We start from the raw sequence: 25372 nt of genomic DNA, 5'->3' as shown, positions 1-25372 counted from the left end.
TGCCAGTATGCCTGAACCTGAATGGAAAGGTAGCCCTGAGACCTGGGGGCTCCTAATTTCCGAGGGCCGAGGAAAGCCCTCCTGGGAAGGCACTTGATCCTTTCAGAAGAGGCAAGGACTTACCATTCTGCCACCCACAGTGTCATCTCTAGACGCAACCCTTTTTGTGTCTTTGCTTTGGGAGGGGAGTGAGGAATGTGCGTTAGGGACAGCCAGCGACACCCTGCCGCATCAGCTGCCGCCAGCGCCAGGGCTGCGTTGCCGCAAAGAGGAGCAGCTGGGGCGGGGGCCGGCACGGCCGTGCTCGGGGCTCCGGGGGTGGGGTGGGGCGGCACGGCCGTGCTCGGGGCTCCGGGGCGGGCGGCACGGCCGTGCTGCGGCAGTGAGTTTCGGCAGGCGACCGGTCGGCCTCGGCACGGCACGGGCTGCCCCCCCGTTGGAGCCGGTCCAACAGCGGCAGGGCATGAGCCAGGCTGACAGGAATGGGCCGCACCCCGGGCCCCCCTTCCCGGGCTCTTCTCGCCCGGCGGCGGCGCTCCCCGCTAGGCACAGCCTCGCTCCGCACCCCTGCGGCTCGCCGCCACGGCTCTGGGTGCAGTAACGCTCCAGATACGCCGACTCGCCGCAGATCATCCTCCTCGCCTTGAATCGATTCATCCGGAGTTTCTACCTGCAAGTGTGTTTGGTTTTTTTCCCTTTAAACCTATTTGGAAATAAGGGAGTAGAGGGCGAGCCACCAGCGAGTGACTCCGCAAGCCCCCTGGGTGCGAGGGGGTCCGGCAGCCGCCGCCTCCCCGCTGCCCGGGTGCCCCCGGTGCCCGTTCTCCTCAGCCCGCGACGGACGGGGCAGCCGCGGCTGGCGCAGGCGGGTCGGGATGCGGGAGAGGCGGGCGGGGGCCGGGGATCCCGGGTCGGGGAGGGCCAGGCTGAGGGGCGGTTTCCCGCCCAGCGGCCGCCCCGCTGAGGTGAGGCGGCGGGGGGGAGCCTCACTCTATCCCTCCGCGGGCGGCGGGGGGCAGCGTGTCTCTGTCTCTCCACGTTTTTTTCGGGGGGAGAACTTTGTGCTTTCTCGCAAGTCACAATCGTTGTGTGAAGCTTTCTCACCCGGGACGACGGTGGGCTGAGGGAAAGCTAAGTTCAGCTGCTAATGTTGGGTCAGCGTGCTGTTTTTACTTGATTTCTCCTCCGAAGGAAGGCCTGTGATACCTCCTCACAGGTTTTCACTGTGAGTTTTGAAATGCTGTGGGTGTTGAGGTTTTTGGCGTTTTGAATTTTTTTTTCGGCTGTTGAAAAACATTTACCTGTAGACCACGCCTCAAATAAATGCTACTGGTTTTTTTATCTCTCCGGTTATAGTGTGAAGAAAGATATTTATGGTGCTTGCTTACCCACCCTATGAACAAGCAGGTCAGTACCTCAAAAAAGTGGGGTTTGATGTTTCAAGTAACTTGGAAAAAGGATTTCCAGCATATGATATGCACTGTCATTTATACAAATGTGTATTTAACCTAGTTAAACTCAAAATGTTGGTGGCATGAAGAAGTTTAGTCCATTTGCCTTTGCAGGTAGCAGTTCTTTTTGCTTGAAGTAAGATGTAGAAAGTGATCCTTCTAATATGCTCCTGTGTGGCCCAGTGTACTTAGTTGGGTGTGGAAAATATGTATTTATGCTGTTTCTCGCTTCAGGATGACATTTTAATAATGGAATGCAACTGCTTTTTGATAATTCATTAAAATCTTTTATTTGGCTTTTTGCCAACAAGTGTCCAATGTTAGCAAGAGTTACTTGCATTACAATTCTGTTTAAACTGTGGAGTGAATGAACTCTTCTCTGGTATCTCTACAGACTTTCTTGAACAGACAAGTATGATTGTATTGCCTGATATGTCTGTGAGACAGTTGAGTGTAGCTAAAAGTAAATATGACCCCGTGCTTCTGATCTAGTTATATGAAATCCTGCAGCATCTTGCACAATCCAGATAGCAAAGATGTCAACTGTGTGACAACTTCAAGTGGGCATGGCGTGTAAGGTGTCCTTCTGACACAGAGGCTATTGCTTAAATCAGGATTTAGAGATCATTCTCTGATTAAATTGTTCTGATTGCCAGTGGGATAAGGTTGTATGAGGAGTATTCATCTTAAGAGGTGTTCCCTTACCTAATATGCTCCCTTTCAAAAAATATTTTAAAAAGAGAAATAATCTCTGATGAAGACAAATCCCAGTACCCAGGAAGCATGTAAGAAATTCAACAAACCAAGATTTCGATTTCCCCTTTACAAATGGATGCAGCAGAAAATACTTCAGCAGTCATCATGGATGTTCTTCAGTGTTAATAGTATAATAGTGGTAATTGCTTTGCCCTTTAGTAATGCTTTAGTTTTTCAAAGAGTCATTTGCCCTGAGTTTTTTCCTTTGATAATGACTTATTTTTTCCAGCGCTGAACATCAGTGCTTTGATCCAGGAGTGACTGGTATATATTAGTTTGCAAGAAGATAGTTCTCCTTCAGTCACTTTACAGTTATAGATAACTCCATGGACAGTTGAAAGCTGAAGAAAAAGATCTTTTCTCCCTCTAAAGACAAGTATTTTATCCAGATGGTTATTCATAAATTTATAGTTAAAGTCTGCTGTGTCTTCAAAAATGAATCGATCTGTTTAAATGTTTCTAATTAGCATGCCCTGACGTCATCCACAGGTTACAGTGAGAATTCATCTTAAGTGTTAACTTATTTTCTAACAGTAAAAATAAGATTTCATTCTGTCATTTATGCAATGTGTACATGATGTTTGAATGCCTCACGATAGTAAAGCAATGGACAGCAGTAAATAAATCATCAATGTGGCTGGTTAATTTTCTGTTAAAACTGGCTGATGATTAAGATAAAGCTATTACGAAGCCAAGAAAAGAAAGTATTGGAAGAGCAGATTGGCAGTAAACCTTGTTTTTTAACCATATGTTTTAAAACCGTATGAGCCTCTTTGGATTTAGAGAAGGGGGTTAATGAGTGTAAAAAATGACGTTCTGGAAGTGAGATGTGTCAGGCTGAAATGAAAAGTTTCTGAAAGCCAATCTGAGATTTCACAGCAGAAATCAGAAGACAAGGAAGGAAAGCAGCAGCAGCGGGCAACACTCAGAGTGAAGCTAGTCCCAGAGCAAATCAAATAACTTGCTTCTCTTTTGAATATGAACACAGATGTTGGACCGCAAGTAAACAGGGTGAAGAACCCATGGGGTTTAGAATATGGAAATTGTGTGAAGCATTTATTCTGACTTGTCCCTCAGCCCTCTGGCTCTGGTTGGAGCTAAGGAGAAGACCATGAGTTAGTTGCAGGTACAATGGGGCTGACCCAGTGCACTGTGGCTGTGAACTGTAGACTACCTTTTTAGCTCCTGTCCTCAGTACAGATTGGCACTGGCAATTGCTGAAACAGCAGGGCAGCCCTGAAGAGCCACTGATATACTCCACCATCAGTATGGAAGAATTAGGAGATGGGAGTCAGGATAGAACATGCCAGGCTAACTTGATATTTCTCTGCCAACACAACTGGTTTCTGAAAATGGAAAGTCAGGAAAGTTCTCCTTTTGTGTTCCTCTGACATTTCTAAGCTTGCCATCTCCCACCAGCCACCTCTTTTGTCCTCAAGCCCTGTGGAGCATAAGAATTTTTAACATGGGGGTTGTCAGTACTTGGAGGTACTGAAAAGCTTTTTGGGGTGAAGAGTTGTCTGGCCAGGGACATGCAAAAATAAAGGATGAAAAGAAATTACAGGAAACCTAAGCCACTTTTGAGTCCTAGAAAGCCTTTCTAGAGGATATGAACATAGAAACAGCCTTATAGTCAATATGCATGTTTCATGTCACCTTTGGGTTTGCTTAATGTAACTACATGTTGATCTACTTAGAGTAACTTTTCATCACAGAATCTGTGAGTTAAACTGTGTATTTTATGTTTTATATGTAGTGCAGAGTAATAGGCTCTGTATTAATATGCACACACACACAAACATACTTCATGAGCACATCAGCAGCTAGAAGAAGGATGACTACTTTAACATTTTTAAAACCTCCTTTGTTTCTTACTGAAGCAGCCTGTATCTATTATAGACACCAACCTTGTGTCTCTGGCAGAAGTATCCAACTCTGCTCTGCAGCTGCCAGCATTGTGTGTACATGGCTGTGGTTGTGTCTAGTTGTAGGCGTACATGGGATCGTTGAGTGTGCACTAGCCTCAGCCTGCCCAGTACTCTCATCTCCTGAGGCAGTGGGAGATGGTGAGCATGTGTCTACATGTAGGCACTGGGGGAAATGAGCAGACTAGCACCTGAGGGTGAAATCTGGCATTATTAGCATGACAATATAGACACACCCCTTCTAGACAATAAAAAGGGCTAGCAAAAGACCCAGCAGTTCTTGACAAGAACACAGAATTTCCATGTAGTGTAATCTAGTTGACAAAATCAGATTTTATGAGGATTCTCAACTGATTCAGGGCTTCAGACCCTGAATCACTGAATCCTATAACATTATTTAAGTGTCTCCCTTTTTGTTGTTTCAGGATGCTGACCAGAACCCCAAGTGTTATTGCCCAAGTGTTCCTTCTTCTAAGCATAGTTCTTGTCATTGCTATTGCAGTGATTCAGATAAATCGGCAACAGATCCTTTCCCCAGGGCTTAAGGTAAGTCTTAGAATACCTAAGGAAGGAGAACAATGTTTTGAACTGATATTTAATAATGTTCCTTTCTAAACTAATTTTTATGGGGTGATTCAAATGAGCTTACAGCCATAAAGTTTAGTCACAACTTTGTCATGGGAAAACTGAAACTGAGAGAAAAGAGGATTGGTCTAGACGACAGTCACTGGCAAAGCAGGAGAAGCACTCCTTGACTCCCTGTCCAATGCCTGTCATGCAATGTCAAGACTGAAAGGCCAGACAAGGAGAATATGCCACTGATTTTTTATTTTTTCTAGAGATTGGAAGTAATTTTAAAATATACTTTATAATTGGAATAAATTTTAAAATATAAAAACGCTGGGAAATAGCCAGCGTTTAAATTCTGCCCCCAGGTACAGCTAGGAAGTTTATGCTGAAATCTTTGCAGACTGCCTCTGTGTATCAAAAGCATTTGGGCTGTGAGAGTGCACTTCATGATTTTCCACACATTGGTACTTGCTGGATATTAACAGAAGCAAAGTAGCTTCATGAGGAGGGGCACAGCAAACTGGGAAAGACAAACTGAAGTACTCTGGAATTCAGGCTTTGCCTTGTGCTGCTGGAATATGTGTGCAGATTCTTCAATGAGAGATGTACACAACTGAGGGCAAAGCTGTAGAAATTAGCCTTCTAGAGAAGCTGTGCAGTCTGGCATTTTGAGTTCTCTGTTTTTCCCCACAATAGCTACAAGCATATAAACCTCATCAGATCCTTCTTTGAAGTCCTTTCTACCTTTCCGTCTGCCTATGTGTCTAACTGGATAGTTCACATACTGATAGCGATAGGCTAATGTCTCATTACACTTCATGGGATTATAAGCACCTTTGGCTTTGTCTGAATTGTTTGGTGGTGTATGAGCCAGACAATAGGATAAAACTGTATTCTTATACCAGTTTTATGTGTATTCGTGGTATGGCAGGATGTGTGTGCTGGGATCTGTTATGGTGACATAGTGCCTCAAGTTTACTCCCCGTTGTGCCCCAAATCTCTGCTTGCAACAGCCTTACTTCCTGCAAGGCAAGACTAGGCTGATGTGTAATGCTGAAGCCACTCTCTAAAGCCTACCTATCACTTCTGTTTGTCATTAATTAATTTTCACATTCAGAACGATAAAATTGTCTACCTTACTCTTTGAGCAAACATCAGACCCACCTTGACTATCTGGACCTAGTTTAGGTGGGAAGATATGCTTTCCTGTATCACAATGGCTTCATGGCTTATTCTGGAGGATAGACTGGCGGTTCCTTTGCTAGGTGCCTTGGCTTTGGAATTCTTTTGGGGCTGTAAGCCTGCCAATGCAGAAAATCCCAGCTGATACGGAGGACCCTATGTTTGATTCCTGAGATGCTGAGTCCTTAGTAAATGATTAGCACTCACAAGAAGTAATTATTCAGGAGCAGAGAGAGGACCTCGGTATGCCAGTGTGAAACTCTCCAGTTGATATGATGGAGCCTGGAAATGGCAGTGTCCTGAAATTAGCAGTTGATTAAAATTAAATATGGCAATAACATAGTGAAAACAGACTTACTCTTTGTAAATGGCTGCCGCCGCCTTCTTCTGGCTCTTCTCCATGAAACCAAAACAGCTACTGAAGGACAACTAGAGTCTGTGTTATGTGTGGCATAATAGCCAATTTCCAGGATACATGTTGAGAGTGTCCAAGTTCACTCCTCTGTGGCACAAGAGATAAATTATCTGCTACACCATTGATGTTTTAAAATGTTGCTGCAAAATTAAATATTTTGGTTCCTTGGTGGTTGGATTATCTGAAGATTAAGCCAGTGATTTGTGAAGGAAGGACCTGCCCATGTGCATGAGGCTGAGTCCCTGAAAGAACTCGACTCATTGGCATACACTGTGAAGTCAGAAGAGTGACAAAGAGAGTGCAAACATCCTTAATAACATAGTTTGTGAAGAAGTCCAGAATTGTAAACAATGCTAGTCAAAGAAATTTGTGTTTGTCTGCTGATACTTTGTGAGACCTGAAGAGAAAAAGCCCTCCCTTGGTTATTGTGTTTCTTTAATTTGTCTTTCCAGGTGGTACAGTTTTCTACACCTAAATTTTGCATACCTCTTTTGGCTCTTAGGAAGTGTTTTGCTTTGTTTGTGGATGTTATACTTCATTAGAAGTAGTTCAAACCTATGTAGCTGAACTGAAGTGTGCTTCTAGCATAGATCCCACTTTTGTGGCCTCGATTTTCCCTTTCACTGGTTTAGCTTATTAGCTTCCTGTGGCAGTTTTCCAAAGTGATTGGAAGGCGGATTCAGCCATCATAACAGTGCCTGCTTTAAGGGTTTGTGCATTTGTACATCCTTCTATGGGAATGGTATTCAGTCTGAAAAGGTGATTAATCCTGGGGCTTGTTCTTGCTTCCCCGTTGGGATTATTACTCTTCAGGATGTACTTGCAAAGCCATTCATATGAATATTCCTTACCTGTTTGGGCCACAACCAGATTGGTTGAGTGAATAGCATGAAACTGTCTCTGAAATAGTATAGGTAGTTGTCACTCACACAGGTAGCTGTGTGAGCAAGGAGTACCCTCTTGCAAGGGAAGGACAGTTGATAGGGGAAGGGGTAGTTGTCTCTTTAGTCAGCCCAGCTGCAGCCAAAAAAAAAGGTGAGTGCGCCTTTAGAGACACAAAGTGATTTATTGTTACCTTGGTTTTTATTCAGCTTCTGATAAGTGCGTACAGTAGTCATTCTGCCAGACCCAAGAAGTGAAGTGTCACATTTATTTCATGCTGTAGGCAGCATGGTCACCTCTGTGTTGGAGATACATTGGGCATGAGTAAACCCAAAAATAAGCATTTTCTTTTAAGTCACTTTGTTCTTCCTCCCTGTTCCCATTTCCCTTAGAAACCAGAACTGTGAAGCTTTTCAGGGTTAATGTTGTCTCCCTGTCTTGTCTGACTAATCTAGTCCATTGACTAGATGGTGAAGTTCTTGGATATTGGGGAATTCCCAGGCCTTTATCTTTCTCCATTAGTGTTTGAATAGAGACATAGTAATCCTCAGAGGGAAAGTTGAAATAGAGGGGAAAGGAAGCAGAAAAAGTTGTTCTGTTCTTTAATAGCTGCTAGCCCAGGATAAGGGGTTGCCTGTGCTCCAGTCCCATGCAGTGCATTTGAAAGCAGGGAGGCACTGCTTGTCCTTAAAAGGCAGCCAAAGGTGATCTGACTTGCAACTTCCACAGAAATGTAATGTCACCAGAGAATTTTAATTCAACCAGTTTGTCTTAGGCAGCAAGCTGAGACAAGGCATGTAGAATTCTTTCACCCTCTTAAAATGCTACATCTTCCCTAATTTCTTTTTAAAGATTAATCTTAGTCTTAACACCTGGTATACTTCTCACCGATCACCACCACTTCATGAGGCTGCATGGGCCAGTTACACAGCGTGACCTCACCCAAGTTCTGAGGAGCTTCCAGAGTCACCCTTAAGTTTTCAAAAACATCTCTTTGAAAGCAAACAAGAGGCTGTGTAGGAAAAAGAGGAGGAGGAGGAAGAAAGTAAAATTGTTAGTCACACATTGGTTCAGATAAGTGTACCACTACTCTTTGGGATGGAAATCTATTACTTTCAGGAAGGAAGCTGGGAAATTCAGAGGAGGATGGAAGTAGGTCAAAAAGCCCCATGGTTAGCTGAGGTAACAATACTTAATTTATGTATCAGCTCTACTTGAACATGATAGTTAGCTCAAAGAGTAGCTAAGTTAAAAGCTTATGGGTGGCACTTCAGGCTGACTGAGACCAGATTTAATTAATAGCTATTGAGCAGATTAACCATTACTGTATTATGTGTAACTAGAGTGCTCATCTCTCTTTCAAGGAGGGGGAAATATACTCAAAGTATCTTTGCTCAAGTAGTTACTTGAATGGAACCTGATGACATAGTGGTTTGATAGTATCTGGGAAGCCTTTCACCTTTTGGTTATCAGAGTAAATATAATCTGGGTAAGTATAAATGGAATTTTCATTATCTAGCAGTCCTCTAGGAAACAGACTAGACTGGTATTGCTGGTAGTTCTTTGAGGGCCAGGGGTCTGCAGAATTACAGTGGAAGCTGGGAACTAATGAGGTGTGGAAGCTGAATGGTTTGCCACCTGAAGAACTGATCTTTATTGGTCAGACTTGAAGCTCCCCAGGGAGGGAGTGGGATGAAATTTCTTGGCCTGCTGCAAGGGCACTTACTGCTTTGCAGCCAGATGGATGCCCTCATTTTTCAGTATTGTCAGGCTCCTGGGCATCTGTCTTTTTTAAAAGAAAAAAGGTTGACAGAGAAATGAACCCTACACTGTGTGATTCCTACCGATTAGATCACTTTGGAAGAGGGGGGCAGCTAAACGTCCTTTCAGGGATCATAAAGCCGTTAAGCAGAATTGTAGTTTTCTTCCCTTTATGCAGTTTGCCTTCAGTTGCTACTGTTGTCTGCTGCCATAAAAGATGGGAAAGGGGGGATGACTGATTTGGTAGAGTAGTAGAATGGGATGGATAAACCTGTGCTTTAATCCCACAGACAAAGTGACCTGGGGCAAGTCACGTAAGTGTTTCTCTTTTACTTCATAAATAAACATGTAGTAATATTGATTCTCTTTCCCTCTTTGTTGCCTCACACGCTGGCACAGCCTGTTTTCAGTGGCAAACTCTCAGGTGGACTGCCTAAACCACTGAAAGGGAGAGGTTTATGGGGCAATTAGAAAAGAACCAGACTTGTCACATCATTCTCACTGTGGACTATTATGTACTTTACCTCTTTGCTCATAGCTTTATGGATCCCTTGTGCATCCTTGAATCTAAAGCCTGTGCTTAGGCATCAAACCCTTCAGTGTCCAGGGAGTGTAGCTGGGATAGTGGGAAATGAACTTTCTGCAAAATCAGGCCCTAACACAGTGTTATCTGTGTGTCATTGTGGATTTTGAACCTGATGCTGAAAGATGAGCATTCTCCATCCCCACTGAATTAATTATTGAGGATATGTCATATGTTCTTTGTTTTGCAGCCAGATTCATTCTGTGCTTGGCTGTTGGTCTCATGCCTAAGTGCCTAACACTAGAATTAATCTTTCTTGTTAATATGCTGTGCATACATTTCCTAAAGTGTTTGATGGTGCAAAGAAGTACAGCTGCATATGGGCCTTTAAGCTGTCACTGTTTGTTTCTTGATCTAATGTCTTATTTTTTTTTCTCCCCAGTATGGAATAGTCCTTGATGCTGGATCCTCTCGGACTACAGTCTACGTCTATGAATGGCCAGCAGAAAAAGAAAATGACACAGGAGTTGTAAGCCAAACCTTCAAATGCAGTGTGAAAGGTAAGCTCAGATGGAAGTTTCTTCTTTCTAGTCTCCAAGAAGAGGTTATCTGGAAACTTAAGACTGCTTTTTTTGGTTGTGTTCCCTTTTCAGTGCTGGGGAACAAGAACTGTTAAGACTCTGTCTGTATCTGTCAGTGTCAGCCCTACTGATACAGCAGGGTGCTCAAATCTGCAATGGAGAGAGGAAATTGTAGCTAAACTTGATTTACTCCATTGCAGTGTATTATTGGTGCAGATAGAATTCAATCTACAGAAAATCAGGCCCTGTAAATGTTTAGTCCTTGTGCACTGAAATAATTTCTTTTAAAAGGAAACTATAAAATATATTTTAAAATAGCTTGAAATAAAAGATTGTTTAGAAAAGTGAGGATTGAGCCCTTGTTAGGTGTTGGCTATTCATTTTGACAGGGGAAAAAATGGGTGTCAGCTATGCTATAGGAGTTTGACAAATTGGTTCATATTTTCCAGAAATCTGAGTGATGTTTATAAAAACCCCACTCTGCTGTTTTGAGTCAGGTTTCCTAGAGAAACAAGGTTTATGCAGTTCATCTGGAATTGTTCTGTAATTACTTGGAGGGAGGCAAACAATGGGAAATTATTAAAGGCATGCAGAAGGTGAACAGGAGGAGCTTCTCCATGCTGCAGAACTAGGAAGCATCTAATAAAACTATCAAGTAAAATACCGGAATTGCAGAACTGTTTCTGGCAGGATGTCACAGTTGTATCAAATATGCAGGTCTGGCCTTTGGCTCAGGAAGACCTGCAGTTGTGCCCTGCTGGAAGGTGTTCCACAACAAGTACTACTGGCTGCCTGCCTTGTTTTAGTCTGAGGTTTTTCATTGCTTCCTCCCAGAGGGAGGATGCTAGACTAGACTGACTTTTGTTCACACTTTGGTATGGTTAAGTATATGTTCTAATAGCTTGTTTTGCTCCTTTATAACAGCTTTTGAATCTCTTAGTCAACTCCAGTGACATTTGACTAAGCTTTCAAAGATACCAAAATTCCACACGTCTTATGAAGACAGGTGGCCAGGCAGGGGAGAGAAATCCACATTATTAAACAGTAGCTAATCCATAAGGGATTTCTGCAGGAAGCCAAACTTCCTAAATTCTGCTATGCTGAATTAAATGAGCTTTAGATTATCCTCTAAGATACTGACATCAGCAGTACTGCTTTGTTTAGTGTACTGGTTTGTGTGTGCAAGTTAGGTAAGAGGAGAAGGTGGGGCAACTCAGGAAGTCTCAGCACAAGTTTTGTTGATCTCTGGTAATGACTGTGGTGTTCAAAGCAAATTTTTCTCTTTCCTTCTTCGTTAGTCATGATCATGCAAAATCCTGCATCGCTCTTTGTGTCAGGAAATAGATGCTGGAGATGTAGCCATAGAGATCCATGAGTAACTAGGAGATGAGTAAAAGGCAATGCTTTCTTAACAGCACCAACATTTCTATCTTCAGCGTTAAATATATGTATGGACATTCTTACCAGTTTTAGAACAGGGAAAGAAAAGCAAGTGTAATGTGCACAGAAGTAATGCACTATCATGTGCTTGATGGTATGTCCTTGAAGACTGCAGGAATGGCAGCCAGCCTGCCAGGGTGGGAGATACGCTGTGCTAGCTCATGTCTTGACTCATCAGGAATGTTGCCTTTAAGAATTCTGGTGTGAGAAAAATGCACAGAGAAATTGCATTATTCTGCTCAAAAAATGACACAGAAGTACTTTATGAATTTAATTGGTTTAGATCTTGTTTTACCTCTGGAGAATACAATAAATTGCAAAATGGAGGAATCTGAATTGCTGTGAAGTGTTCAGGTCCAGAGGGGCCTTAACCATGGTCAACCAAAGTACTCCTCATCCTCCAGCATCCAAAATTGCAAGGGTTCACTGCTCCAGTCTCGGGTGACTCTGCACTGGAGGGGACGGAAAGCCTATGGAAGAGGTCCCCAACTAAGCTATGTGGGGGGCAGCGGCGAACACATCTGTCCATATTTCTTTAGGGACCCTCTAACCATAACCTTAAGCACTTAAATTAGGGGGTGGTTGTGGGCATACTGGGAGGCAGACCTTCACATACTTACTGAACTTGAAAGTCAAATGACCAATTACTCTGTAAGTTCCATGGTGGTTTTATGATTTCATTTCTGCCTTTATTAGGTACCGCTGCCCCTGTGTGTGGAAGCCAGCCCCAGTTCAAAATCCTTTCTGTATATTGCAGTTAATCTGTCCTGGTCAGGCTCTAAGCATTGGCAAAGCAGGCCGTTGTCCAGGACAAAATGATCACTTCCTTGTGACCTGCTCTCTGTGAACACTGGGAGATGGAGGTTGCTGCCACCAAAGGAGTGTGAGGCAACAGCAGCTGCTGGGGATATAAAACAGCAGTTGCTGCCATTTTCCTCTGGTAACAGCTTTCCTTTCAGCTCCAGGCCTGGCTATGCTAGATTTAAGACTTCTAGAAAGTCTTAGTCCAAACCAGGGCTGTGAACATCTAATGATGACATGGTAATGTTTAAGTTCATACTGTGAAAAAGGGAGTGGTAGAGTGTAGAGTCTGTAAAGTCTTACATATTTTTTCTTCTGCTTTTATTAATGCAGTGTGGCTGAACATGTGTGGTTCACCTTTTGCTTAACTTGGGATCGGGTTGTGAGAGAGATGGCTGTTACAGGAGAACTAGGTGGAGTTCTGGCAGATTTCTCTGTGGGACAGTGGCTTTGTAGGAATGCCTGGATCCCTGTGCAACTTCCTTAGCTAGGGAATTTAGTAAGGAAAATTTTTATGCACACCCAAGTTGAGCCTGAACAAGTTGAGGTCCTGCTGGTCCTTGGAGTGTTAAGCAAGGGAAGAAAGGGTTTGATGTTAATTATTCAAATAGTTATGCCTTATGCAACATGGCATAATTTTCATTCCTGTTATTTGGAGGCTTTGGAAATTGGAAAGCTGTGAAACACTTGGTAGTTCATGTACCAGCCTAGACTTGGACCTCTATGAATTCAAGAGCCGTTTGTGTGCATCTTGAAATTTCACCAGCAATGCCTTGCGGAGCTTCTTTATTCTATTTTCAGTCAAGAGCAGTGAGCTGTAGAGGTGCCATGGTGTCAATGACAGTTGTGGCAAACCAGATTAGGAAATTTTTGTCATAGGTTGTGGAAGTAGGGATTTTCTGTACTTGAGCAGATTGGAGAAATTTTGCATCCGTTAGACATACTATTTCCTACAGTGTCTGCTATAAGTAAACCTGTTTTCCTCATCAATTATAGCACTGCTGTCATTGTGTTGTTATATGGTTACACTGTATATCTACGCTAGGTATGGTACTATGGGTGTGTATGTGTACATACAGAAACACAGGCGAGCAGTTTGCAAGTATCTTCTCTTGTCTCACACAGCTGAGACAGTTGCTACACTGTTTATTCCTTAAGCACTCAGTTTTCAACCATCCTATCCTTGTTTGCAATTACAGGAGGGAAGAGGGAATCTCTTTCTCTTGACACCTGTTTGTTAATTGGGCTAATTTGTAGTTGGCAAAGCAGAATGAAATCAATTTACTTGTTCTCTTTTAGGTCCTGGTATATCCAGCTATGAGAGTAACCCTGGAGCTCTTGCCAAACCCTTTGATGACTGTCTGAATAAAGTCAAGGAGAGAATACCAGTTCATCTGCATAAAAATACTTCTGTTTATCTGGGGGCTACAGCTGGCATGAGACTACTGAGGTATGGCAGAAACTTGAACTTCTCTGTATGTGTACTAACACAGAAGTCTGTGAAAACAGAATTTGAAAAATGTATTGGATGCATTTTTATCTATTGGAAATTGGCTGTCTCAAAAGGAAATGGAGCCCAGCCAATTTAATTTAATTAGCTTTTTTGATAGGAGAAGCAGGGCTGTATAAAAATCCTGTTATGCCATATTGAAAAAAATGCTTGCTTTATTCTGGAGAAGGCAAGAGTTTAATTTTCCTTTCCATATCTGTCTTAAAATTCAGTGTTACATAAACAGATAATGTTTGTGCATACCCGTGGGCAGCAAAGGCAGGTTAAAGCTAGACACTGCAAAGTTTTCTGAGTGTGAATGTGGTGTAATGTGGCTTTTGGGGCCTGTCTGTGGCTTTAGCCCTGGCACAAACTGGCTTTTTATATTTGGTCCGTTGCTAAACGGAGTGGGAAGAAAGGCTCCAGGACTGTTTTAACCAGAAGCTGTCATATCAGCACTCAGTTCACTAAAAAGAATTTATATAAGAAACAAAACACCAATGGACCTGTACGATAAAGAATGAACCTTGTACGTAGTGGGGGAGTTGCTTGCTGAAATTATGCTGGATACTTGGTTGTTCCCTATCATAGGCTTCTCCTTTAGGGAAACAATGTCTGTTTTTTCTAATTAGGTGATTGTAGGAGTTTTCTTGAATTGCTAGTCAGTGAACAATAAACATGAAATTGCCTTTCCAGATGCTCAGTGTCTCATGTTTTGTGAATTGCTTAGGTTGCAAAATGAAACGGCAGCCAATGAAGTCCTTGCAAGCATTCAAAACTACTTCAGAACACAACCTTTTGAATTTAGGGGTGCACAAATCATAACTGGGCCAGAGGAAGGGCTGTATGGATGGATAACAGCCAACTATTTAATGGGCAATTTCTTAGAGGTGTGTGGAAAAACTGCATGCTTTTCTTCTTGCTGTTTCTCTCTTATAAATGAGATGTTTGAGAGGACATGCCTGTTAAAAACATAGCTATAACTTCCATTTTGCACTGAAATATATAACAGGGTCTTTCTGTGGCAGTAATAGAACAAAGCAAACACAAATCAAAGAATATGATGTTACAGGAATGTGATATGGCAAAGGTAAAATTGTTAACCCACAAAACAGACTCTTCCCTAAATAACATCAGATGCCTTACCTAGAAGCAGAAGTTGCGTTGCTTTTAAATGCATTGCTATGTGAAGTGTGACAGATATTGTCTTGACAGTGGTGCCAACTAAGATGTTCTACTTTTCTGTGCATTCCTCAGGTGGTTGCTGTCCCTGCAGCATTACTGGTGAAGGATCTGCACAGCTTAGGTGTCAACAAATTATTTGGCAGTGTTGGCTCACTTGTTTTAAGCAGACAAGACTGTTTGAAACTGTGAAGGTGGTTAAGTTGATGTGGCCAAATATGCCTCAGCTGAACCAGAAATCACTCGCATACAGTTCATTCCAATACTGCTGAGAAGCTGCAGGCTATGAGCAGTGATCTGTGATACTGTCTTGTCCAGGCAAAGTGATAGCAATACAAAGATACTTCTGCTGTCGTTGAACTCAGAATAGGGTCAGGCAGGAGCCTCATAGCAGAGAGGGAATCAAATGTGTTGGAAGGTCCCTTTTTATATAAAGATATTCAGCATCATTTCAGTCCCAGTAAAAGCTGTACAAGATGATCATCAAGTGCTCATCTGTATTCGTGGCAGCAGTGTACTCCTTTAGCATTACCTGCACTTCTTCCAGATAGTCTTGCTTTCAGCCAAACCCCTGAGTATTGTTAGCTGTCCTGTTGGACAGTTCCTGGTAGATCATGGCAATTAAAAAGCAGGAATTAGTGGTTGGTGGTCTTGAGTGATAACTTGCAGTGAATATGTTGACTCTTGCAGAGTTAAGAAAAACAGTATTGAAATCACACGTTCTGGAAAAGCTTTTCTCATTGCAGGCAACAAAAATGATGTCATGAACTTCAGGGTGCTGTCAATCTTCTACCACATGAATTTTAATAATCCAAACATCAAATTGCATATGGCAGATTCATAAGGACTACTGAAGGGACTGCAAGATGTTGTGAAGCCAGTTTAGTATAGTGAGTTTTGTGAAAACTTGTGTGGAATATCACTAGTAGGAGAGAGAAATTTTTACCGTTCTTGTGACAATAGGCTAGGAGTCAAGTTCTGCTAGGGGCTGTTAATGGGAATCTTTCACTGTAGAATTTTCTTGGGAGTGTATTTGTTACCCCATAAAGTTTGTCCCCTTCTTATTTATACATTCATATCATGCTCAGTAAATAATAGTAAATATTGAGATAGATAATCACACAAAATCTATAGTCTGCACTGGGACTGTGTAGATAAAATACAGAATTTAGGGGATGTTTTTGGTAATAGGGAGAAATGCCAGCTGAATGGATCAGATTTATTGCCCCTGCAGCTTCAGTGAAGGAAATGTGCAGATTAGGGGTCCTTGTTCTTTTGACTTTGATGAGCTTTCATTTGACTTTTCTGGGTTTCTATTTTCACGATCTCTTCCTGTGTGATCTCTTAATATTCTGTTCCTTTAATAATTCGTCTTGCCTTGAAACAAGCAACTCATGCTGTTTCCATCCAGAGTTGTTCAAGATCTCATGGGTATCTGGACTTAGTACAGATACTTGATCTGGCTAGTCCTGTGCTTTGATCATTGTGCTGTCCTCTGAGTTGAAAGCTACGTTGCATTCCTTTTTCCATCTTTAAAGATCATTTCACTCTTTGAATGTATATCCCTCATATGTAAAAAAGCATTTGCATGTTTTCCTTAGAGATAAAGATTTTTTTGTTAAGTGTGGAGGACAAAGACGGGGGAAAATCTCAAAAAGTTAAGTAAAGAGTAGAAAACCTTGAAGGAACAACAAGCAGATGGTATTTCTAATTAGCCTTGCTTTTATTTTTACATGTAGAGAAATCTTTGGAGGACATGGGTCCATCCTTACAGAAAAGAGACTATGGGTGCACTGGATCTTGGAGGAGCTTCCACTCAAATTTCATTTATCCCAGAGGACTCTCAGAAGAATTTCAACAGCACCTTGCAAGTGAAGTTGTATGGTTACAACTACAATGTCTACACTCATAGCTTCCAGTGCTATGGGAGAGATGAAGCTGAGAAAAGGCTTTTAGTGTTGCTGTTCCAGGTCTGTTTAAAATCCTTTGCTATGTTGCTCTTGCAGGTGTTCAGTAGTTGTCCGAGCAGGTTCTCAGGCTTGTGTTTGCCTTCCTTTGGTGGAGTTTGGAGGCTAGAGTAAGAGCTCTTTTGTGCTTAGTTGTGGACAAATGCGCTTAGGTTTCATACAAAGATCTTTGTTAAAAATTGGTGAGAGTTTTGTACCATTTGACAAAAAGGCCCAGCTAGTCCTGTGTTTTGCTGATCTTGCCAATGAATTTTGGAGGAAGGAGTTTCTATGCATTTTAATGATCAGCGATGTTGTATTGATCATGATAGAGAAGAGAATGAAAATACATGCATACGTGGTTTAAAAAGATTCTCATAGTTAATGTCAAATTAGGTCTTTCTTGCTTTTGAGTAGCCTTCATTGACTGGGGTTTTTGTTTGTTTGTTTTTCCAGAAATCAAACAACAGTTCTAATGTGGATAACCCATGTTACCCTCTGAATTATAATACTGCATTAACGATGAAGTACTTCTCTAGCAGCCTTTGTACACAGTCTCTGAGACCAGCAAATTATTACCCAAACCAGCTTGTGAAATTTCGTGGAACAGGAGATCCAGGTCTGTGCCAGGAGATGGTTTCTTTATTGTTTAACTTCACTGCTTGCAGAGACAGAGAAGACTGTCCATTTGATGGAATGCATCAGCCAAAAGTTAAAGGGAATTTTGTGGTAGGTTTGCAAACACAGCATTTCTTTCTGAGCTTGTTTGCTTTTCATTTCTGTAGTTCTGAAAGTAACAGGCTTGTCATCTACTCCTTTCTATAGGCTTTCTCAGGATTCTACTATACAATTAATGCTTTGAATTTATCTGGGCATTTTTCCCTAGCTGACTTCAATTCAAGTATGTGGTTTTTCTGTTCACAGAGCTGGGCACAGGTAAGTGGGGTTTTGGGTTGGTTTTTTTGTTTGGTTTTCCCCCCCTTTTTTATCTGTAAAAGGGAGATGTGACAAGAATATGGACTGGACAAGTATCCAGAAGGTCTCTATCAACCTTAACATTTATTTTCCCACTGTACATCAAACCATGTAGTATTTATAGCATGCCTGAAACTTGGACTAGGTTTTTAAATTTCATTTCACTGTTTTAACCATGCTGTAAAGGTGATGTGGAAAATTTAGGAACCATAACATCTCCATCTTTTATGTGCAGTTTTATGTTTATTTTCAGTTTTTTCCACATAAGCTGTCAGGGTCCTTCTTTTACTAAATGTCTGTATCTAGTTATCCACAACTTCACTTTGTGTTTCTGAAAAATGCTAATAAATTCTAATTAGAATTCAAAGTTTTCTCTAGTTATGAGAGGCAAATGCTTTGGGTTTTTATAATATACATGTTTTAAAAAATGCTTTTGCTTTCAGCTCCAGTTTATGTTGCCTAAATTTGAAGAAGTATATGCTAGATCCTACTGTTTTTCAGCCCATTTCATTTATTACTTGCTTGTACACGGTTACAACTTTGATACAGAAACTTGGCCACAGATACGTTTTCAAAAGGAGGTAAGTAATAATCATTTTCTCTTACTGTTATTTTAATCCAAAGAAGTTTAGAAGGAGATGGGAGATGCAGCATTCTACAAAAATACAGTGATGGTAAACAGCCTTTGTAAGTGATTGTCAAATGTTTGGTGTAAGTCAGACACTGTTTAAGCTTCAGTAGCAATTTCAGCCTGTTTCCAGGGGTTGCAGCATTATTTGGAGATGCTGCCTAGATTCTTTTAAGGAGCTTTAAGAAAGGATCAAATTAATAGTGTTTTAAACCTTGCCCCAGTTTGTTGAAGTGGTGGCTTGCTCTAGGCAGTGATCTGCCTGAACCCTGCTGAGCTGGAGAACTGCTTTTCTGTCTGCTGGCAGAGCCTTGGTGGAAGTAGGAGAGTTGGTCTGTAGTGAGCAAGTGGTGATGAAGCAAATAGGAGAGTTTTCATCCTCAGCTGGCATATCCATCTGTGCCGTAATCAAGTTCTCTGGAATAAGAATCTGTATTGGGATACTGGCTTTCAGTTGGCAGAGAGAGAAAGCTTACAATGTTTAATAGCTGCATTTCTCTCTCCCCTGACCTCAGTTTTTCTGATAAAGAACGGAGTACTTGGAACAAACCTTATATCCATTCTAAAGCTACTGCTAAGAAATCTTTGCTTCCAAATCAGAAGGCATGGCCGCTATAGAAGCCGAACTGTGACATGAAGAACTGTGGTCCCCACAGCACACTCTGACTCCATCCTTTCCTCTCTGCTACTGTACAGAGCCTTATTCTAAAACTTTGTCCCAGACTGACTCTTAATCATTGTACAGTTTGGAAATGCTTCAGCACTTGCATGCAAAACCAACAAGAGAATAGGTTGTAGATCTTTATGGAGTATTCTTAAATGCAGGCTATGCTGGCAAGCTGTGCATAAGAAATTACAAGCAATGTTTTCTGAGCAGTCATATCTGTTACTGGTGCAATATCAAGTAGGATTTTTTTTGCCTTATTTTGTCCTCTGGTGGACAACCATTAGCAGCTCTGGAGGAGCATCCAGAATTTAGTCCTTCTGCCAGGAAATCAGTGTAGATCTTACTTTGGGATCTTAATCTGGACCTGGTGCGGGTGGATTTGTCTTGATATTTAAATATCTTGTATTGTCCCCAGCAGATGGGAGCAGCCAAAAACAAGCAATATTTTTCTCTATTTAGCCAAAACTATAAAAATAGTGAGCAAAATAAAAATGCAAAAGAATTAATTGAAATGAACAACTTTGTTACCTCGATTTTGTACTACAGTAATCATGAAACTCCAAAAGGAAAAACTACATTCTTTTAATTAGATCTGCCCCTAATTAAATGTTGACTGATCAACTAAGCTACCCCAGAGATAACAACACAGGTTTTCCAAGAGTAGATGGTGGGGGTTTTTGCCTATGCAAAAATATAGGGGTTTTTACTATATTTCCTTTTAATTAAAGAACATAACCAATGAAAAAAAACCTTAACCCAATGCTAAGATCTGGGTGAGATCTAGAGCTAGATGATTTGCAAAAGTTCTAAATTTCATATTGAGAGTTTTTGCCATTGCTTAGCAATGAAAAAACACCTTGATCCATCTTACCCCTTTGTTCATCTGTCATGTTCCAGTTCCTGTTGCTGTAGCTTGCTTTTTATCAGTTAAACAAAAGGTATTGGGATATGTGCAACTACAAAAAGGACCAAATATTGTAAGCTCTTGTGATCTCCTACAACCAGTAGGTGACTGCTTGAAACTGTTCATTAAAGACATTGAATAATTTGTTAAAGTTTATCCCTCAACTTCATCATGATGCTTTTTATACAAGAATAACCAAAGAGGCTGGTTTCCAAAATTTGCTTTTGCAAATTTTAAACAAACCACTTTAGGGGCAGCCATTCAGGCAAACTCATCTCTGCTGTTGCAGGGTGAGATGACCTGTAATAAAGATGGAAAGCCAAATGAGTTTGGGAGGGATGGCTGGTTGTAGGACAATGCAACTTCAGCTTTGTTTGTCCTGTTGTATACCCTAGACGACCTACCTGGAGTGATCTGAAGGTGGTGCGGGCCCTTTGAAAAAGAAAGCAACCTATGCTAGAGTGTAAACCAAATATGTATCTTGCAGCTAGCCCTCTAGGCTAGCTCTTGTTTAATGAGTTCCAACAATTTATCTTGAAATGCTTACCTCCCATATTTTTGCATGCTGTTTAACAATAGGTTGTTGGTTTTTTTTAAGTTGTCATTTGATTTGTAGGAGGCAGTGATGTGTACTTATGTTTTATATAAATAGGCAAACCAGTATTGGTGCCTGGGCGTCTGGGAGGATGGCAAGGGACACTCTACCTTCACCCTTCGATCCTGTGCTTATCAAGTGGCAGGATGATGGTTTAATGAAAAAGACAGTGGAAAATTGATAAACTGTGTTGCTCATGTTAGAAGTGGGGAAAGACTGTAAAGCAGGACCATGGAGCAAATACAAACCTACCCCCCTTGCTTTTGTTTCACCTGTTCCAAAGTAGTTTTCCACTTATGCTTATTTTTTAAATGGAGAAGCCTAGTGCTGGTTTGTGATAGAGTTCCTGCTCTGGGGACTTTACCCTGGCCTCCTTTGTCCATGTCAGTGGGACTCTTTGTGGGGTTTTTTTGTTTGCTTGAACTAAATAACGTCCTAGAATTCGGCTGAGATGAGGGGCTAATTCTAGGAATTAGCACAGTAGTGTTGACTTTTTAAAGCATGGTTTTTGCACTGAAAATCCCCTAACTGTGTGTCTCATCTGTATGACAGTCCTTGTATCCATCCATCTAATACCTGTGTCTCATTTCTTTAGCCCAGTGACCAATTTTATTAGCATCCTCTGCAACTACAAAAAACGGGTAATTTAAAATAATTCTGTATCTTCTTTGTATACTCCACAAAAGTGTTCTCCTTGCTAACTTAAAAAGGTGGTTGTCAGCATCAGCAGTTGAGCTTTTGGAACCTCTGTTCTTTGAAAAGTCCACGGGAATAGGACTCTTCTGTCTTTATTTCAGGTTGGTAACAGCAGTATAGCGTGGTCACTTGGTTACATGTTAAGCCTCACGAACATGATTCCAGCAGAAGGCAAGCTGATTCAATTACCTCTGAAACCTCCTTTGTTTGCTGGGCTCCTCGTCTTCCTCACAGCTACGGCACTGTTGTGTCTTCTCTTCCTTGTTTACTTGTGTATTGTGTCACGTAATCGGAAGCATATCTGTCATGTTGAACATGTATTTATTCCACAATGAATGAACTTTACTGAAGACAAACCAAGAATTTTATAGTGCTATTAAGTAGGACTTTATTTTTGAAAAATGGAGGGCGAAATCAAGAAGACTTCAGGACCAGAAGCGTAAACAGGGAAGGGACACAAAGGAATCTGTGGTATGGTGGAGTGCTTTTGAAATATTTTGGCAATTGTTGCTGTAAAACTGATTTGTCCAGTGTGTGGCAGAGAAAGCATTGGCAGATACATCACTTTGCTTGATAAGGGATTAACAGCCTTTTCCTGTCAGGTATGTATTTTTTTTTTTGTTCGTTAACTAACGGATAAACTTAAGTGCTGATGCATTAGATCACGGTGACAGTTGTTTAAGATAAAATTAAACAAGTCAATAGGAATTGTGGGAGGCAGGAACATGATAGCTATTCTTGTGTGCAGTGCTGACACTAAAAGCCCTCAAATAATCTAATTACTGAAACTGGAACAAGCACTGGCTAATGACGGGAACTGAAAGAAACAGCTGGGATAGAACTGGTTTTACTGCTGTTCCAAACTGTTTGATCCCCACTACATAAAGGTGTAATAAACTGCCAACACCTGACAGGACTTTCAAGCTTGTCTTAAAACACAGCTGTATTTTCTGGTATCATGGAGATCTCTGGATGCCTCTACTATGGTACATAAGATTTGCTTTGAAGATGGAACAAAATGCTTTCATGCTTTAGTAACTGAACCTAAATCACAGCTACCTCCAGAAGCCACTAGAGTTTTCAGTGTCCTTTTCTCTAACTTTCACATAAATACTTTTTGTAGGTTCTCAAGCACTGACCTGTATTCCCCACATACTGCTCATCTCAGGTGGTTGCAGTCAGTGCTGACTTGTCATGTACATACATTATTTTAACTGTCTGGATAAAGTCTCAGACCTAGGACCTTCTGAAGCATTAACTTATTAAGGTCTTCATTCAAGGCCAAGAGGAATAGGAGCCAGGCTGCAGGCCAGCAGAACACCTGTTCTGTAGGGGATTGGGGAACACATTGCTGGAGCTGCAGTCATGGCTGTGGTGCCTTGATTGGCCTTTCCACTGTCCTGACCTCAGTGTTCCTTCAACAGCACTGGGACCTACCTAGCAGATGCTTCTGTTAAACACATTATCTCCAGAGCTGTCCTGGAAGTGCTGCTGCCTTCCTGCTGCAGAGAGATTACAGCCTTGAAATCCCAGGCATTCTTCACCAAACCTCTCATTCCCTTAAATTGTAAGACTGCAGTTTTACCTGCTGCTTGGAGTTCTTCATGGTCAGTGCCCACCCCTTTTACCTGCCTGTCTTTTGTATGGTTTTAGTGGTCTTCACCTGGCTTCTGAAATAACCTTTGAAAAAGCCTCCTGCCCCATCATCTGCCATCTCTTCTTCCCTTTGTACACTGTTTCTGTTAATTCCACCATAACATGGTCTGCGAAGCTGCAAGGGGATATATCTGAAGAGCCTTAGAGTTAGCAGAAAGAAGGGATCGCTGTACTCTTTAGGGCTGCAAGAGAAGAAAAGAGCATCTCTGCTTCACTTCTCCCCTTCTACCATCTCCTCTCGCCCAGATTACCTACGTGGAGCTCCATATCTCCCCAAACATCCTACAAATAGCTGCCACTGAACACTTTTTTGTATGTTCCTCCCTCTCTGTCTTCTCAGGATTCCTTCCTTCTGTATCCCTTGCTTGCATCTTTCCTCTCTGAAGGGATGGTTATCAATTTCATGCATGGAGCTTTTCAGTGTGAGAAAGTAAAAACGAAAAGGGAGATCACCATATTCAACCCCCACTGCTAACAAGCGCTAAAGTCTGTGAGGCCATGTGAGTAGTGGTTTCTGCACATGTGTTGCATCTAAGAGATCTGCTTGTTGATGCATACACTGAGAAGTCAAGCTAACATTGAGTTATGAATCCCAATGGCACATAATGTGTTTTTATCTCAACTTCATCTATTCCATGTATTGATTAGGTTATGAGATAGAAGAACAATGGCCAGTATTTTTATCCATGAATAACATTTTCAATTTATGTCTTTTGTTTCTATGTCACCTTCTTACTTTCAGGTTTGATTGTGGGGTTGGAGTTTTATTTTCTTCTGCTTTTCAAAGGCTGATAGGTGATTTGAAGGGAAAGAAATATCTTTTTAAATGTGTGTGTGTGGGGGGAAAGCTAGTGATTTTTCAAGAGGATCAGCAGTGAGGGCTTTGTTTCTTCTCTGTTGGTATATTACTATGTCCTGTCAGTCTTACTGGAGTAGCATTATCAAGGCAGAAGGTATTAAACGATGATGAAGTGCTGTGTAGCACCCAAGTGACATCTGATAAAATTTACTTCATAATGCATGGACATTACAGAGGTTGGCATGAGATAAAGCTTCTGTCTTTTGTGTGGGTATCTGGAACTGCATTAAGGGTAAGGAAAAAAAAGGCAGTTGGATGAAAGCATTAAAATATTCTCTTCAGTTGCCAAATTTATGTGGGAAATGGTATTCTGGAATATTTACTTGCCTCACAAAACCCTTGCTTTCCTTTGTTTGTGAATGGCAGGGCCATTCAGATGTGGGTTTGCACAAATGGAATGCTTGGATGCTAGTCTCCTTAGAGTTGGCAGCTAAAGAAAGTAAATTTGTTCAAAAATCATTTGGACTTCCAGATGGACTTGGATAGAGCCAGTACCTGTTCAAAGAATGCCTTCCCTCCATGAATCACCTTCTGTTTTCCTTTTTCAGTAGTTCCCTCTTCTCCCTATGTATATAATCTCCCTCCCCTATCACCAGGATACCCACCTGCTTGGTCTTATCTCTGCTGTCAGCTTCAGCTGAGCAAGCTGAAAGCTATTGAACTTCCAGCCAGGCAGCTGCACTGCCATAGCATACAGCTTCTTCCAGGCTAGCACCGTGGCTGCAGTTCAGTGTTCCAGTAAACAAACATGGCTCGGACATGCAGCCAGCTTGGCTACCCTTGGCTGTAGTGGGCGCTTCTGAAGGGGAGGTGAGGCAATGGGGATGGTTATGGCTTCAGTAACCACCGCTAAATCCTCCACCAAGTTCAAGTCGGAACCAGATCAGTGGGTGTAATGTTAAGATCTCTGGAGAGCCAGTGTTGTTAACAGCATTTGGGAATGTGTGCAAACTATAGATTATTTATTTTTTTATACTCTTTACTGCCTGCTTATGAAGATTAATAAAATTGTGAAAAGCTAAGCAAGTGTACTTTTTACTTTGTGTTGGGTTTTCTTCCCCTAAACCACTATTTTCATCCTGATAGAGATCTGCTATCCCTCTAATAAGAATAACTTGTCTGAAATGCTTTGGACAACAGAAATTTGCAAACTGCACAACTGAAGTTCTGGAGTGAACAGTGCTCATTGTCTCCAGAATCCATATTCTCAGCAAGGTAACCCTCGTGGTTAAAACCAAGTTACTCTTCTGATTTATTTTGTGTGTGTGTGTTACATACATACACACAAACAACTTGTAGATGCTATTAACATTTCATTCAGGGACACTTGCTAGGGCTTCTTTTAAGTTCACCATCATAATGTAGATCTGAAAACTTAGCAGCTGAAGAGCAGCAGCAGTTCCAAGTTAGAAGAAACCCCACCTTAAAAAGAGAAGCAGCAATAAATTAATTGCCCATAAGAAAGAGAAATGAAATGCATACGGGTAT

General features: G+C 41.6%; 1 protein-coding gene across 3 annotated transcripts; it reads left to right on the top strand.

Moving 5' to 3' along the window:
• Positions 1-370: 370 nt before the first annotated feature.
• ENTPD3 (ectonucleoside triphosphate diphosphohydrolase 3) lies at positions 371-25372 on the top strand. Of its 3 annotated transcripts, none has more exons than XM_055803924.1 (11): positions 371-676; positions 1357-1407; positions 4558-4678; positions 9908-10025; positions 13587-13737; positions 14507-14666; positions 16698-16928; positions 17361-17633; positions 17730-17840; positions 18323-18460; positions 21471-25372. In XM_055803924.1, the coding sequence occupies exons 3-11, from the start codon at positions 4559-4561 to the stop codon at positions 21702-21704; spliced, it is 1536 nt and encodes a 511-aa protein (XP_055659899.1). In that variant the 5' UTR covers positions 371-676; positions 1357-1407; position 4558; the 3' UTR covers positions 21705-25372. The 3 variants fall into 3 exon arrangements, with proteins under 3 accessions (XP_055659899.1, XP_005242311.1, XP_055659898.1); XM_005242254.3 differs by lacking the exon at positions 371-676 and adding an exon at positions 956-1154; XM_055803923.1 differs by lacking the exon at positions 371-676 and having other exon boundaries at positions 956-1407.

The sequence above is a fragment of the Falco peregrinus genome, chromosome 5 (assembly GCF_023634155.1).
Source record: "Falco peregrinus isolate bFalPer1 chromosome 5, bFalPer1.pri, whole genome shotgun sequence".
NCBI lineage: Eukaryota > Metazoa > Chordata > Aves > Falconiformes > Falconidae > Falco > Falco peregrinus.
This window is presented reverse-complemented; position numbering and strand designations above follow the sequence as displayed.